The 18041-nt window shown below is 36.9% G+C and overlaps 1 protein-coding gene across 1 annotated transcript in view; it reads left to right on the top strand.

Moving 5' to 3' along the window:
* TTBK1 (tau tubulin kinase 1) overlaps positions 1–17545 on the top strand; it is a 94365-nt gene extending 76820 nt beyond the window's left edge. The window contains exons 15-16 of the mRNA XM_032217158.1: positions 11660–13260; positions 15282–17545. Of these exons, the coding sequence (XP_032073049.1) occupies positions 11660–13260; positions 15282–15666 (1986 nt within the window). The 3' untranslated portion in view covers positions 15667–17545. The remainder of the gene's footprint in view (positions 1–11659; positions 13261–15281) is intronic.
* The last annotated feature ends 496 nt before the right edge of the window (positions 17546–18041 follow it).

Genomic DNA, 18041 nt, shown 5'->3' with positions numbered 1-18041 from the left:
ATCTATCAATCAGCCTCAATGTGAAGTCCTTCCCCCAATTGTGGTCCTGAGCCAACTGGAAGGGCCAAGTCTTTTAGCTCTTGGAGAAGGTCAGGAGGGTTAGAACCAATCTCACTCTAGGGGGCAAGATGTTCCAAAGGACAAGAGCTATAGCAGAGAAGTAACGTTTAAGTAATCTGAACCCATGCCAGGAAGGGCTTTAAAGGTGATTACCAACACCTTAAATTGCACCTGAAAGCAAAATAGCAGCCAGTGCAGCTTGCGGAGTAGTGATGTTACATGGGCCACTCTTGGGGCCCCAAAAGCTGCCCACACCACTGCACTTGCACCAGCTGTAGCTTCTAAGTGCTCTTCAAGAGTAGCTCCATGTAGAGCGCATTGCAGTAGTCCAAATGCAAGATAACTAGGTCTTGAATGACTTGAGTGCAGGGACTCAAGAAGATTGCCTCAAGGTCATTTAAATATGTAATATGCTGTTTGGAATTTTCTGGTGAGGTCACAGTCCCCACATCCCTTTGTAATCTTAATTTTGCTTGAGAATTCTACCTGCTTTTAAAGGCTTACATTTTCATCAAGCCATTCATAGGTTTTTAAAAGCATTTCTTAAGTGCTGTAAGACATGGTATAAACACTATGGAGCAGTACAGTGAAAAGAAGTTATGCATCCCCTTAATGTTATTTCCTTGTAACATGTTTTGTGTATTTGCATGTGCACAATTTATAGATTTTAAAAATGACTTTGCACTTTAAGGCACAAATTGGTTGCACCTTTCTGCAGCATAATCTTCACTGAACCCATTGTAGCCTACCTCTCAACTTCCCATCATGTCTTGCCCCTCTCATAAACCACACGTCATGGATAATGAGTGTTGTGGTTTAGTATATCTGCAAAGGTCCCAGTTGGACAAAAGTCTGAAACTGTACTATAGTACATGCTAATCTCCAATGATATTATATAGTATATAAAGTGGTAAGTGAAATGTACAATTTGAGAAGGCAGTTTAGTAAATTATTAAAAACAAAATAATTAAAGACAATAATAATTTTAATAGAGCCTATGAGGGATGTATTCCCTTGAGGTTTATTCCATGAATGATGAAAATAGTTCCATTGATCACAATGTGATATGTTATTAAAATACCCCCAGCTGCAAGATAATAGCCAATCAACTTAATGTTTAAAATACCTCATTGATACAACCTTGATTTGTAATGAATGGAGATTGAACCCATTATGCTGCTCTAATTGAAAACTAGTTTTTTGAGTTCAATTTCTAAGATTTCCAGATCTTAATATAATTTATAAAATCTTTTGTATAGGATTCTTAGCTCTGTGTTTCATAATATATATAACACCTCTTTGTCTATGAACTGATTTATCATGTTATTTTTTTTCCAAAACTGCTGAAAGTGACTGGAGTTCTTGAAATCTAAGACAAAAAACATAGCTCTCTTAAGAGCCCACTGGCCTGTAAAAGGCTTTTTCCTCATTGAATTCTTCCACGTTTCCCTTCTTTAGGGATGTTTTTGCCTCTGTTACATTAATATCTAGAATTCTGCATAAATGTTCCTGAATCTGTTTCCAGACTATTTTTTCTTAGAATCATAGTTCTAATTCCCAACCTCCTTTTAAAGGTGCTTGCTCCTTATAAATCACAATGTTTGTGAAGACAATTGCACAGCCAATGGTTTTGGGCTGGAAGGTGATACAATAAGCAAATGATGTATATATGATAATATATTGGCTTTTTATAGTGTGTTTCATCCAAACTGTTCTAAAGTGCTTTACAAAACATGTGCACAATATATGCAGTACACACATAGTATTTATTTATTTAACACAGCTGCTCCATAGTGATTTTTAAAAGCTTGGTTCTGCTATCTGTGATAGTAAAATAGGGTTACATTCAAAGCTCCTTATGCTGCTGCTAAACACCAATCAGTAATAGATTGTCGCCGGATAGGAAAATTGATATTCTAGATATGATACAAGAAAGATGAGTATAAACTAGATTTGGTTTAGGCTCCAAGGATGTTATTCTGATTGTGGAGAAAGACATCCAGTCATTTCCAAAGAAGGTCAGGATCTTGTTTTACATATCTATGGAGTTATTCCATAGATCCACTACTGTGAATCCATTAATATGGATTTGTGAACTAGCTTCTATTTTTCAGTCTTTCACATAAAATAGTCAAAACTTTATAATACTATACTATTTTATATGAATGTCTAAAAATGAGATTATAGTTAAGCACTTTCATTTCTTCCTTACTGAATTGTAGTGAAACTTCCCTCATTTTCCATTAATCTTAATTAACTCCCTTAGTATAAGAATATTAGAATAAGAGGGGAAATGTTTACCTTGTATATTGATATGTTGTGGATTTGGGATCAAATCGACTATTAAGAGTGGGTTATTTTTTAGCATAAATATATTAGAAATCCTAACAAATCAGATAATTAATTAAATTAATTTTAACTTTAACCAAACTTTTCTGTTTATTTTCAATGTATGTATCTAGAGATTTTCTTTAGAGATGCAATATATGTACACATATATTCCAACTTATTTTGTATGTTGTATTCCAAGACATAAAGTAGTCATTGGATATAATCTAGCATACCAACTTTAATTAGGGCTTTGCTTTTATTGTCATTCCCTCCCCCTCCAACGAATTTGTATATTAAAAAAGTACTAGTTTTTCTTCTACCAGATATTGGGTTAGATAAAAATACTGGACAGCACCCTTTTTCTAAGATATTTTTCCTTAGTGGCCCAATATCAAATGTTTGTGGTTATTGGTGAAGCACTCCTGCCATTTTGAGTAATTCCTTAGTATTTCATCATCAAATGACACTTTCATCTTTGATTGTATATCTTGTCCATTATTGTTTCTTCTGGTCTTTGATCTATTGAACAACTGAAAGAGTAGCATAGGATCAAAATCAGAGAATTTCATGCAGATTTTGTTCTCTTGTTTCTCAGTGGCTTAGGCCTGAACTTATGATAGTGCAAGTTGAGAACTGCCTTACTATGTGAGGTCTCATCTTGAAATTAACACTGCAAAGAAATTCAATCAAATGGAAAACTACTTTTGGCAGTTTTTAGAAGAAACAAAATTATATACTATTCATGACATGTAGATAATTTTGCTTCTAAAATTCTTATGAAACTTCCTTTTTATAAATCACTACTATCAAAAGCTGTCACTCCCTTAAGCACAAGCCTGTGCTGATAAATGAGCTGAAGTTGTTGTTGATGTGCAGCTTCCCACTGTATTTGGATTTGGATTAAGCCGTTTGGCGTTGTACTTGCAGATCAAAGTCAATCTTTTTGAAGGGTTAGGTTATCATAATTTTATTTTTGTGCAGTTTTGTACAGCTTGCAATTTATGTTACCTTATTTTACAAGGATTCTTGATAGAAGCTACGTAGTATTGAAAAATGATTTCCAGATTTTGTCTTTCCCTACAATGATATGAAACTGGTAAAGAATATTTTTTTGTTGCTAGTTTTGGTAAGTAACAATTGGTCAAGCTCCTTTTATTGTTAGACTTCTGTATATTGAATCATGGTAACATTTAGTTTTGCTTTTGCAGTTTCATAACAGCACAAGGATAACATTTATAGTAAATGTTTTTAACACTCCATTTGATGTATTGGTAGGCATTGTAGTATTCAAACTATTGAAAAAAATGATATAATGAATGTAAACACACACACATACACACAAGCTGCTATAATTATGTAACTTGGAGTTGAAAGTTGATCTCCATTTTTGCATTAACCTGCATGTAATTTAACATTCAGAATCAAATTTATGATCTATTTTTTTTAACAATGTACTACGCTTTCTGTTGAATCCTGTCTCTTCAGTGAACCTAGCTTAATTATATCTTCTTTGTAATAAATCACAGAGCTTCCTTATCAATAAATCATCACAAATGCAAGCAAACTATCTCTAAACATAAAATGCATCTACATTGCAAAAGCTGTTCCATTTAACAATAGAATAAGAAGGATGCTCAAAGGACACTTACTTGCCCCTTCACTTTGGTCCTTCCTAAGAAAAAACAGAGCTTATATTTTGGCCATATCTCTGTACCAAAAAGATACTAATATTTTCAGAATATTTTACAGTTTATTACTTCTCCCCAAGATTGGAACAAATATTGTTAATGAAATTTCGCCCCTTCTCTGTCTTCCAATGTTATTTTCCCCCCAAAACCTCTGCAGGTAGAACCATAGCAATATATGAAAGCATTTTTAAATAAAAGGATTGACTGAATGAAAGGCATATTTAATAAGGGGTTAATTTTAGTACTTCTGATTCATACAATCTAGATTGCAGTGTACTTTAGCCTGCCAGTAGTGGTAGCCACGGTTGCTAACATTGTGCAAGTCTACATTGATGAATCAGGAACACAGAAAACATATTGGGACCTATCGCTAACTATAAATGGAGGAACAGCTTTTGAAAGCTATCAAACAATACATTGTCCAGAATCTAGAATACTAAATTGGTGAGAATGGATATTACAGTGCAATCATGCAAGGGCTGGATTTGTATTTTACAAAGCAAATATCCTACAAACTCTAACAACTTCTTGAAATTCTAGATTTGCCAAATCTGCAAGTTCTAAATGAATAACATATTCTGCCTGCAAAGGATCATACCAGTTTCAGGATATACTAAGCTCATGCTTATTAATTCTTGTGGGAGCTGGATTGTTATTTGTTGAAATACATCTGCATTTCTCAGGACTAAGGCATCTTCTGGTTTCTTATGCCTGAGATCACTTGATGTAACTTGTGTTGTGTTTCTTGCGCTTTCTAGATTTCTCTTATAATCATCAGGACCCTCAGGGACTAGAGTATCTTTCTTTTGCCTTATCCTAAGCCCAAACACTTGCTGCTGTTTATTGTGGGTAAGCAGTTGGCAGTGTTATGATTTTGAAGGTGAGAAGGATTGGATATTTTTTCCCCTTCTGTTTACACATTGGTCCCAATATGTATAGAAATACAACAGTGATGATTTTATAGGATCAATGTGCATACAAATAACTAATTTCTAACTACAGTTTGACTTAATGGTGGAATCATATTCATTTTCTCTAGAGTAAAATTCCTCCTTCTCACATATACACACATCTTACTCTGGCTGTGCAATCAAAACCTCTTCTCTCTTGTCCCAAGCATAAAGACCAAAAGTCACATGCCAAAAAGATGAGGCTACAACAAGAACAGAATTTTATTTTATTTCCATTTAAATGTAATAAAAAATAATTGTGGTTAATATAATTGTTCCCCAGTCATATAGTTTTCTTATAGTATTTGAGGCTTCTGGAAAAAGCACTGAAAACTTGCAGGGGTGAAAGTGCAACATGCTGTCCTGGGGCCTCAATTGTGCATATAATGAACTTCTAATGTCTATTTTTTTAATTTTAAGGGTCATCACTTCTCAGCTAAACCAGAGTGTCAGTCAGTATTGATGTATTTGTTGGATGCTCTTTAAAAAGAAATTTAAAAAGAATGGAATTCATGTTAGAAAATGAATGCTTGTTACAGCAGTGAAGATATCATATTACATTTGCACCAGTTTTTTGTCCTATGACATCATACAACCTTGGTGTGTTTTTCCAAACATCCAAGTTTGTTTTGTGTTGCTTTTTTCTTATATGGAGTGCCAATTCTTAATATTTTAAATATCTTTTTAATGAAAACCTCAGGAATTAGAATCATCCTGGTGTTACTGCAGACTGATACATGTATATTTAGCATCAACTGAAAAAGGCCTAAAACCCTTCTTGGGAGAGTTATGAGGTATAACTTTATTGTGGCATAGCAGGAATTAATTTGGAAGGACCAAGTTACCAGAAGAGGTTCAAAAGTTTGTTTTCCCTGAGCCTTTTTATTCTTTGTGCGTGTTGCCTGTTAGAACTGAAGATAATTTTCTGCGCCCCTGCCTTTCACCTTTTTGTACTGACATTGTATAATATGCTTGCACTATTCCCCTAGGCAAACCAAGCATGTAAGAAAAAAAAATTGAAGCTTCTTCTTTTTTTTTGATAAAAGCACTGTATTACTTATGTATATAGAGAGATTAATGGCAAGACAGAACTTGAAATTCTATCTTATGTATAAAAGCATGCACTGAATTACTTGTATGTAGAATATGCTGTAAATGCTGCAGAGTACTGTAAGATCCTACACTTGAAATCACAAATTACAAGCAACTTCATATTTTAAAACAAAACAAGAAACAAAAAAAAAACCTAAACCGAAGCTGTGCAATGGATTTTGTGCCTTTTTTAAATCCATGTATGTTAATCCAGACAATCGGAAAAAAAAGCTTGTATACTACCAAAACCTTATTAAAGAATCAAAGGCATAACTTGTTGCAGTGTTTTTTTTAATTTCATTTTTCACCTGACCGGCGCTCTTCTTGTGAGGTAGACTTCAAATCCCAATGCAAACTCTCTTGTTAACACATTGCATTAGCATTGTGGAGGATTTTTATTAGTGAAAGGGAGGGATACATTTTGGATTTAATAGAAGGATATATCTTATATATCAGCATAAAAGGACAGATTTTCTTGAACTTCCTTCTTTGGACTCTATTATGATTTCAGTAATGTTTTCTCCCTTCCTCATTTCTCTGACTTCCTATTCAGCCTTGGGACAGAGAAACCAGTATAGTAAAGTGTCTGTAAGAAAACAATGAATGGTTTGATGCTTGTGGAGTAAGCTACTCTTTCTAAATGGGGAGAACAAAGAAACGCAATACTGACTAAGGCAGTGATGAAGAGAGCAACAACCACTAGACGTGCCAGGGCATCAGGATCAATTGTAGCAGGAAATTTATGTTAAATGAGAGTATCTGAGTTTGGTACTTGTGTAAAGGTAAACATTCTGGTCAAAAGCATAATGAAGATCAAAGTTCCATCTTTAACTGCAAATTGCACATTTCTCAAAGCTAACTTTGCAATTGAAGACCCCACAGTTATTGATGAAACAATGTGCCTCTTTTTAAAAAAAATATGTGTACAGGAATTCCTTATAAATATAATTGCAATCATTTGGATGATGTTTTTCCTATTAAAGGGTGAGACTCCCACCTATTAGATTTGGAGGACCAGAGTCAGGGCTGTTCCTCTTTCAGATCTGTGCCCTCCTTGTTTCGATGGTTGGCATCGGTTGTGACCTCAGGATAGGAGAAAGGAATGGTAGTTATTATCTGAGAGGCTCTGATAGCTTTCAGAGCCTCTATGCTGTAGATAACTAGATATGAGATCTTTATGGTTGAGGTGGGGTTCTAGACAGCAGCTGGATTTGCTGCTGCTATACTGGCCTTTGTGTTGTAAAGTGAACACATACCTGAGCTGCTGGATTCCATTGCTGGTCTGACAGTTGAATTTCTCAAGCTGATGCAAAGCTGCTTCCAGTTAGCATTGAATTTGGAGCTCATCAGGAGTTCATGGTCACCATGCCCGCCATGAATCTGACCCAAATTATTGACCCAATGCATGCTGAAGGTCACATGTTAGATTTTTTTCATCTTGAGATATTTGCAATATGATCGGGGCCGGGGGCAGTGCCATCAGTCCTTTGTCATGATCAGAGCATTCAGATGGCCTTTTGGTTTACTGCTGCTACTTTTCCCTGGAAGAAGGTAAGACCTGTTAGATATACCTGGCCCAAGTGTTTAAGAGACTCTGGGATTTCAGAGAGTATACACTCTATTATTTATTCTTACTTTGCTTTAGAATTATATTACTGAATATTGTTCATGTTGTCTGATCATGTAGATTTCAGCAACTACTTAAGTACTTAATTCTTTCTCTTTTAAATGTATAAAGTACACTTAAGTATCTTTGCCTGAACTATGACCTCCAAAATCCATGCAAAAATAATTTGAAGCTTATTCAAATGTTGTACAATAAGTTCATTGGTTTCCTTTCTATCAAATCTCTTATGTAACTTATGACCACTCTCATATATTCTGGCAATGAACTCCTCAACCATGTTATGTGAAGGTGTACTTTTTGTTATGATATCTGTGCGTCACAGATATGGGGATATGGTTTTGTAAATGATCCCTTCCAACCCTCAGTTCCTTTTCAACAGCCACAGGATTAATGTCCCTATCTCTTTTATGAAAACCTAATATTTTGTTCCTTTTTGTTTTATTGTCATATCTCCGTTGTCTAAATTTGTTTGCTTTTTTCCAAGCAAGCTTTCAGTGGAATTTTTTGCAGCCCATCAAAAACTCTATTTTCAAATATATATATGTTTATATTTTATGTATTTATACATAATTAAATATAACAAAATAAGCAAATTTCTTATTCATTTAAACTATCTTGAAGCCTAACTTGCTCTCATAAGATGCATGAAATGTATCTATACATTACATCAATACATACATACATTAAATGTATCTATACATTAAAACATGAGAAACCAACACAGAATATATTGCTGGGTTCCACTGTTTTAGTATACATACATAAAAACATTTCAGAACAGACTGATCATAGCTATGATTTCTTCCATTGTTTCCATCTATATTAGTTCAATGTTGAAATTAATAAACTGTGATACGTGTTGGTCACCAATCTTTCATATGTATGATTGCTTTGTTGTTCAAACCAATGCATCTTTTGGACAGGGAGATGCTTTATATAACTTTTTGCTAAAGCATCTGCCCCAACTCCAAATTCTATTTGGTAATTGTCAGGTCCAAGCAACTAGATCTGCATGTGAAAGGTTCAAATTGACTACTTTATTGTGTAGAAGAGTCTTCCCAGATTGCTTGCCTTCCTTTGGGAACAAAGTCCCATGGAACTTAGGGTGTGTGTGTGTTTTTGTGTGTTTGTGTCTGAGTCAGTCCTAGGTCTCTTGTAGCTGCACAATGACTTGATCCTTGATCTTTTCTCATCTGACTGGGGATTTCACACGTACATGGGATAAGAGAACTGTTTGTTAACTGTGTTTTTCAAGTGGTCACTGTACATTCATGTTTGAAAGTTTTTATTGCACCTCTCTGCAATAAATAATTAGTCTTTTCATTGCACTGATAAAGGTGTCCATTTATTCAAAGCAAGACAGGTTGATAACCAAAGATGTTATGTTTGGAAGAACACTGCTTGTCTAACATTGAATTATTATACTATTTTCTGTATGCTATTCACAGCATTTCTATAATTCTTAGACAGTATACCATAAATTCCAAATATTTTTTTATATAATTTAAGAGCACATTCATATTTTTTAAAAAGTTTTGTTTTTAAAATAAAGAGAGAAAAGAAACTAAATTGAACAAAATACAGTGATAATATGTCACTGGATGTAAAAAACGACATGCTTAAAAATAAGTGAAAAAATACAAAAAATAAAGTATAATACTTCATTACAACAGTAAACAGTTACAATCCTATATATAATTATCTAATGCAAACATGCAAGGTTATCTTCTATCAACTATCTGTCTTTTAGAACCTACTGTATTTTGTATAAATAAAACAAATATTTCATTATATTTATACAAACTCCACGTCTGTAGGCAATCTACTCTAGTAGCTAAACAGTTTATCTAGTAGATAAACTGTTTATTTAGGAGATAAACAGATCTTCATTCCATTGAGTAAATAGGGCTATATATTTATTTTTCCAGAGCTATAATATCAGTTCTTTAGCTATAATAAAGGCATGGAAAATCTACTTACACTCCTCAGTACAGTGGTGGGTTCCTACCGGTTTGGACCGGTTCGGCCAAAATGGTAGTGGTTTGACTGCCTGGGTTGCTGGAACCAGCCTGCCATGTCCCTGAACCGGTTCTCCAGAACCGGTTCTCTGCCATATTGTTTTTTGCTTCTGCACATGCACAGAACAATTTTATTGTACTGGGCATGCACAGTGTGCATCAAGCGTGCCCACAGAGCACTCACAAGCGAACTGGCAGTAGTGCCTGACGGAACCCACCCCTGCCTCAGTTGTCAAATTCCATATATTGACTGTATAATTCAAGGCAAAATTTGCGAACAGGTAGGGAATGTAAGTGAATAACACCCCTGGTCTAAAGTCAATATTCTCTGTTTCATACATTTTTTTCTACATCACTATCTTCTTTCCAATTTTTAATGTCAGATTTCCCCTTAGAGTCATGAGAAAAAGGATTTAAAAAATTTTTTTAGACATTCCATTCCATATCTTCCTGATATAATTGTTTCTAGGGATACTAGAATTCTATTATATTTAAATCCTAAAACTGTTCATCTAACAAAAGGTGTTATATATGCATATTCCTAATCATTCATATCTGCTATATGCGTTAATATGATTAATTCACCTCCTTTGATGCCTGATCTATCAAATACTTTGAGCTGCTGGAGTAACGTGTCAGTAATATGACATGAAAAGTATAACTAGAGCCACTGCATGGAGCATATGCAATGCAGGGCACGCTTTCATAAGATTTTGAAGAAAGTAGCTGTAAAATGTTTCTGGCATTAATTCTACAGAAGTGTATCACCTGTACATGTGAAAGCACAGATAATCACTTGAAGAATCACAGTTACATTAAGCAATTTTTGTTACTGTCTGATTGATGCTTAACAAACTGTATAGAAATCTAATTCTTATTTCTTGGGTAACACTTGCTTCCTACTCATTTCATGAAATATTCATCCATTTTCAGATAGCTTTTAAAAAAAAATAAAAGTATTTCAACTTCAAAATAATGTCATATATGTCTCCCCTATTTCCTGGACATCTGTTTTTTTTCTACAGCTTTCCTTTTATTAAATGACCTTTCTGCTACTGTGTGTTGCTAGAAACCATATAATGTTTATCTTGATTGTGTATATTCTCTTTTTAACTGGTTTTCTTTCTGTTCCAGTTACGTTTTTCTTGTTTACAGGATGACCCATGGGCTTTGCTAGGGTATTTACTGAATAATAAACCTTTTGCATTGTTACCTCTTAGGAGTGTTAATCAGACATCACACTAGTAGGAGGTGAAGGGCAGGTTTTGTTTTTAGTAGCAGCAGGATTGATTAGTGGGAGGCAGTTGCCTCTCCTTCCTTCCTAAATGTATTAGATCTGGATATTGAAGATGGAATACTGAAAAAGAATGAGGGGGAATTCTACCAACTGTTCTTCAGGCATCCTAGTAGATACCCTGGGGCTTTAAAGCAGGGTATTGATATCATGTGGTAAGGGATTTGCCGCCATGGTGAATACCATTTTTTTCCTGCAGAATCTTTCTTCAAACATAACTTCATTAATTCTAGTTATTTGAGAAAACTGGGAAGAGGCATCTTGTGTCTCTGCCTAATTTTGAAAGCCCTGCATAAGTAACATTCACATTCAGGACAAATGTTTCTCCCTCAGAGAGTGAAAGATATAAGACCAAGAAGGGGTGAAAGGAGACACGGTCCTTCTACTTTCTACTCTGATTCTACCTGCTTCGGGGGTCCAAACAGATGCTGTCCTCCCCCCTTCCCCAAGTGATGGGAAGCTGACAGGAAAGGGTCCCCACCTCTTGGTCTCCATTCATTTGTGGTTTTAATTGTCCTGGCTAATTTCAGCTATTGCAACATTGCTTATATAGTTTTAACATTCTGGATAACCAACTATTTTTGTGTGTCTTTTTTCAGGTATTCCCACTGAAACCTTTTGAAATGAATGGTCTCCCCAGGGTGGTGCCTTTAAATTTGCCTTACCAAGATTTCAAAAGGGATGTATCAGAAAATAGGGAAAGATCCAAAATTCTCCAGCGAATAAAAAAAGTGGATTTCTCAAATGTTGTCTTAACTGCCCCTTGTAAACCACCTAATGCTCATCTTCAACTGGCAAATGGCAGATATAAAGAAAAAAAGGAGGAGGAGGAAGAGGAGGAAGAGGAAGAAGAGGAGGATGAAGAACTTGGTAATTTAGGAGAAGAATTTGATATGCAGAGTGATTCGAGCAGTGAAGTGAGTCAAAAAAGTACTGAGCGTAGTCAGGAAGGTGCTCCATCCACTCTTTTAGCAGATGACCAGAAGGAATCCAAGGGTCGAGCATCAGCTGCAGAAGGAGACTTGGAGCTTGAGGAAGGCTCAAAAACATTAGTTCTCTTTTCACCAGGTGACCTGAAAAAGTCTCCTGTGAATACAGATTTGGCTCCTGATGCTGATCTTGGAACTCTTGCTGCACTGACTCCTCAAAGTGAGAAACCTCAGCCTATGGGAAGCCAGCTTGATGTATCTGAGCCAGGAACGTTGTCTTCCATCCTCAAGTCTGAACCAAAGCCTCCTATGTCTGTGGCCACAACCTCCTCCCCTTTTACTAAAGTTGAACGCACATTTGTCCATATTGCCGAAAAGACACATCTAAACATCATGTCTTCCAGTGGCCAGCTTATGAGGCACGAGGAATACTCTAATACAGGGCAGTTTGAAGAGATAATCGTTGAGGAAGAATTAGAGGAAAATCAGGTACTGATAGAAAATGGGAGTGTGAATTCAGCCTTGGAAGGGGGAGAAATGGAAAGTTGTGCTTTCTCAGTGAATCATATTGAAACCACCTCTGAAGCCGCAGGGGAACTGGTATTCCTGAATGGTGTTAAAATGGAAGAAGAAGAGGAGCTAGAACTTAAGGGCAAACTTATTCCCGAGTCAGATGTGGAAGAAGATAGTAAGTTGATTTCAGAAGAACCTGGCCTTGATAATAAAACCCTTGAAAATGAATCCCTTAGACAGGCAGAGTTGCTTCCACATATTCTAGCAGAAACTTCCAAAAAGCCATTGAATGTAAGGTATAGAAGCCGGATTCCTGTCTTGCTGTCTGAAGAAGACACTGGATCAGATGTTTCAGCTTCACACTCTGGCAAAGAAAGGCTATACAAGAGACTGAAACAACAGGATTTGGCCCGCCTGGTGATGGAGAAAAGGCAAAGCTATCTGTTCAGGTTAGCTTCTGGAGCTTCATCTTCTGCTTCCTCTAGTGATGAGAGGCAGCGGGCTTCAGAAACCTTGTCGGCCACTGGTTCTGAGGAAGATACTCATGATTCAGATGATTTCACCCCAAGGAAGATTGGAAATCAGGAGAGAATTTCCCTGGTAAAGATGGAGGAGAGAAGTTTAAATATAAGGAGCAGAATCCCTCGCCCCATTGTACCTGTAAAGCCACCTGTGATAGAACTAAAATATGGGAGCCCTTCAGCCCTTCCGCCAGCAGCGCCAAGTAGAAGTACCGGTGATGCAGCTGGGCCCATAAGGTATGTGGTACTTCTTTCTGATTCAGCAAGCAGTTGGATTTAGAGAGTTACCCTTTCTTTTGTCCTTGCTGTCACCTCGGCTCCTTCTTTATATTTACCCAGGCTATCCAGTAGACTGCAATCGACCCGATTAATATTGCTATGATGTTAGACATAATTTTAAAATAGGCTGCCTACAGAGCCTTCCCAAACATTCCATGGCTTTGCCTTCAAAATTAGATGGAAGTTAGTATTTTCGCATTTAAAAGAGATTCCTTTGGGGTCATGGAAACTTTTTAAAACCAAATTGGGACACAATAAATTTCTACAGGGGTATTTAGAAATAAAAGATATAAAAAGGACATTTTAGGCAGGAATCATAACTGAAGGAGTAAGTCTACTTTATGGCCTCTTAGTTTAGTATTCCCTACTGCAGATTTTTTTCAAGCTTAATGTTGTATACTAAAGGTTCCTATATATAAGGTCAGGGGGTAACAATTCTGACATATGTATCAACTGTCTGACTTTTATTATCTTTGTTACAGTACCTAGCTGCATCTATGTTCTCTAATGTTTACTTTCCTTGCAGGTAGTCCTCAACTTACAACTGGTCATTTATCGGTTGAAGTTATTACAGTCTCAGATGGGATGTTTTACATCCTGTAAAATGTCATGGTGCATCCACTCCCAATCACATGATCACAATTTAGGCACTTGCCAACCTTTTCACAATTATGATTAGGTTACAAGCACCCTATGATCATGTGATCACCATTTACAATGTTTTCTATTGGCTTCCCCAGAAAGTCAATGGGAAGCCCTGCAGGGAAGGTTGCAAGTTGTTGCTGCCTGCTGAGAGGACTCCCTCTCATCTCTGGAGAGTGGCTAAAAGAGTTGCCTGCCAAGTGGAGCTCAGCCCTTCTACTGGGCTGTAGAAACAAAGAAAGAAAAATCTATTTCTTGTTCATTTAATGTGTATCCTGTCTTTCTTCCAAATAACATATACTTTACAAGGCAGGGAATTAGAAAATAAACACAAAATATAATTTAAATACTTCAATAAAAGAAATCTGTATCTTAATAGAAATTCTCTACCTTTAAATACTCAGTATGTAGTGTTTGCTCCTTTAATTGAAGTGGCTTATATGCTTGGTTTATGTGGCTTTCAGCAAAGACGATGCTGTGCCTGCAAAAACATAACCTGCATCTCACCTCTACCATGCAAATAGCATCTTGGCTGAAGCAAACACTGCATAAACATGTCCAAATATGGGTATCCACAGAGAAGGCAAGAATGACAAAATATACATAACCATGTCACAGTGCAAATGTCAGTCACAGACTAATAATAGACATTAGGACCCCAAAACACTAGTATTTTTTGTATTTGCATGATGACTCTGCATGCATGTTGCTGTCTTAATATCACTTTGAATATTGCCATATCAGTGTCAGAGTTTGCAGCAATCCAACCATGTAAATAATTTGGCAGGATTCATGTATAAAAGAAACTTCTTTATATACAGTAATATAAAGCATGTTGCATGCATAAAATACCCATGCAGTAGAAGCCAGAACCAGAATTCAGAATCCAGATCCAAACTGTCTGAGATGGCTCTCAGTCACCAAACAGTTCCCATTGACTGATTTGTTGTTATGGGTATCCCAGCTCATAATTACTCTGACTGTGTAGCCCCAGTGTAGGGACTCTTTCGTTAAAGGAGAAAGAAGCATACATATGTGCATCAGGGCTTGGGTACATTGTTCAACTCCCACAAGACACATAATGAAATGATAGCCTTGCTATCTTACTGTATGAAGTTGGTATTGATATGCAAAAACAATTACTGAGTATGTTGATAACCAAATTTGTCCTCTTCTTTGTTGTGGCATGTGGTAGCACTTGGCCACCATATGTTTCCTTTTTAACCTGTTACAGACTATTAGTTTCTCTCCTATATTGTAAAGTTTTGGAGTAGGATACCTTTGGTGACTTGGTTTAAAAAAAAACATTGTGCTTCCTCCTTCTTTTCTTCTTGTAGGATTCAGGGGCAAAGGCCATTTGGGAATATATCTGGTGACCCCCGGATGAAAGCTACCCCAACTCCTGCTACCCCTTCCTTGAAGAGCAGCCCAAGGAAAGCTCCCCATCTTCCAGCTAGAAGCCCTGTTCTCCCTCCACGAAACCTCAGTGCTTCCCCCAAAAGCCAATCCCTATCCAGAAAGGAAAGCCCATCACCATCTCGACCGCATAGGCCTGGGACTACATTTCCTCCCAAAGCTCCCTCCAGGGCTCAGGCTCTAGGCCTACCGGGAGAGATCCCTGTGTCACCAGGTATGCTCAGAAAAGGACCAAAAGGGAAAACCCATCCTCCAGGAACCAAAGGAAAACAGGTATTCCAAGAAGGCAAGTCTGCTGCTAGATAATGATCTGCTGCTGCCAGTCCATTAGACCTACCGACCTACCATCTTGCCAGGCTGGAAAAACCTCTGCGTATAATATACACTCGAGATGCCGCAGCGCAGCCTTATGTGTCGGAAATATATGCCTATAGCAGCTAGTTGTACTTCAGTGCTTCACTTGCCCACACATGCCCATGCTGTCTCAATCCCAGCTCTCTATCTGGCTGAGAGCCTCCTGGCCACTCATGCTTGCTATGGCCGGTCACCAAGCAACAACTCAGGCAGCCTGCCTAGTGCCTGACATTCTTTCCTTCATCCTCATTTCTTCAGTTTCTCGGTTAGCAATACCATAGAATCATGAGAGATCGCTAGGAGGGATGGCTTTTTATAGCATACATCAGCCCCAGTCAGTGGAGGAATGAAAGGGCTGCGCAGAATCTGAAAGAGAAATCTCGGTGTGAGCTTCTCGGTGGTCTAGATGTATTGATCTCCCCGTTTGGCACCCATTCACTCTCTCTCTATCTCTATCTCTCTCTGAGCCTACTTTTGTGTAGCTACGGTGATGCTGGTGTATTGATAGAAAGAAAGTCACAATCAGTTCCCTCAATTGCTATCCTGCCTATAGTTCTATGAAGGGTCAATGACAGCCCAGAAGAGAGGGGCTGCATCTTTTGCAGCTTCTTTTGGATGCATAGCATCCCTTAGCAGCAGTCCCAAGAAGGCTGCTAAAGAGAAGTGCTACATTTATGGAGAGAACCTGTTCCAAGGGTGCTTTGAAGTAGAGAGGCACCAGTTTCCCCCCCCTCCCCCCTCGGCATTATGCCATAAGCTAATATCCATCAGAAGTAGTGTTTTGTGTAAAGGCAGCAGTGAAAGCTTCTCAGGGAGCTCCACATGATCTCTTTATTGGTAAAAACAGTGCAAAAGTGCAAAGAAAAGAGCTAAATTCTAAATAATGCCTAGGGAACCAATAGGGCTCCACTGTATGGTGTGTTTTTTTTCCAAAATCCAAATATAAGGCATTTTAAAACATGGACTGCCTCTCCTTCTGGGATATTTTGGACATGCAGTTTTTAATTTGTATGGGTTTTTTTTAAAACAGGCTTTTCATTTCTAAACGCCTTGCAATGATAGTACCTGCTTATTTTAGAAATCCAGCTGCCAGACGATCATCGGTGTTTGGCACCTCTCCAATTATTGCTTGATAAATCTCAAAGCTTTTGAAGCTGGCTAATTTGGGGGGGGGAGGGTTCATCGTACCCCCTCCCTTCTCGGCTCTGGCCTGAAAAGTTATATGAACTTGCCATTATGATCAGAAAATACATTATAACTAAGTACTTATATCTAAGAATCTAGCTTTAGATATGGAGACTTGCAAAAAAAAAAAAAAGGAAATGTATGAATGCTTGCCTCTTGTAATTGTACTGAATAATATTCTCCCCACCATCTATGTGAATCTATAAATTGCAATGATAGAATGTAAGAAATGGATTTGAGCAGATCAGGCTAATGTATTGTTAGTTCTAGACATCTTTTTCTTGTTTTCTTTTCACCCCACAACTGTCAAGCAGTTATATGAAATATGAATGGAGCTTGTTTCCTTCATTCACCTCTTTAGACTAATTTTGGTTGCTGTTTAAACTTAATAAAATGACACATGCAGCTTCTTAGTAAGGGATAAATAGATTCTGGCTATTCAATATTACTACTTTTCCTGGTGAGAATTCAGGACTCAGGTTGATTATTAAAGGAAAATATCTGTGATAACTATTTTTATCAATAGATATTCAAGGCCCAAGATTACTCGTGAATGTTCTTGCATCAAAGAGATGTTGCCTATTTTTAATATTGTATTAGAAGATGACCTTAAAAAAAGATAATATACTGTTAATCTCATGGCCATCTTTCCAACAGAGGATAATTATGAGAATGCCCTATATAATCAATAGAATGATTGTGACATATACCTGAGAAAACATGGGCCTTGTGGTTCTATGAGAGGATTATTATTATTAATTCCAGGACAGGACTAAGAACAATATAAGCCACAAATCTTTGTTTTGGTAAGATTGTGTTGATGAAACAATGAAGAAACAACAATAGAAGCAACCCAGATTATTTTTTTTGGTACATTAGCTGGAGCTATAGTGTGATTTTAGTTGAGACACAATTGCAATGAGGTTTTGATAAGAAACACTCTGATTTTACAATATTTCTTTTTAATCTGTATCTATGTTTTTCCTTTTTCGTCATAATCTCCAGACTTTTCAGTTCTGCAACTCTAGGAACTCATAATACGCAAGAGCCTCCCAGTCATACTTCAGGCTTCCAAAGCCACAAGGGTGATAGAGTTTGTCATGCCTCTTTGAACAATTTCGGCTTTTTATTTCTTTGTTTGT

This window comes from Thamnophis elegans, chromosome 4, assembly GCF_009769535.1.
Source record: "Thamnophis elegans isolate rThaEle1 chromosome 4, rThaEle1.pri, whole genome shotgun sequence".
Taxonomy (NCBI): domain Eukaryota; kingdom Metazoa; phylum Chordata; class Lepidosauria; order Squamata; family Colubridae; genus Thamnophis; species Thamnophis elegans.
Note: the sequence above shows the minus strand (reverse complement) of the source record. Positions and strands in the feature narration are given on the sequence as shown.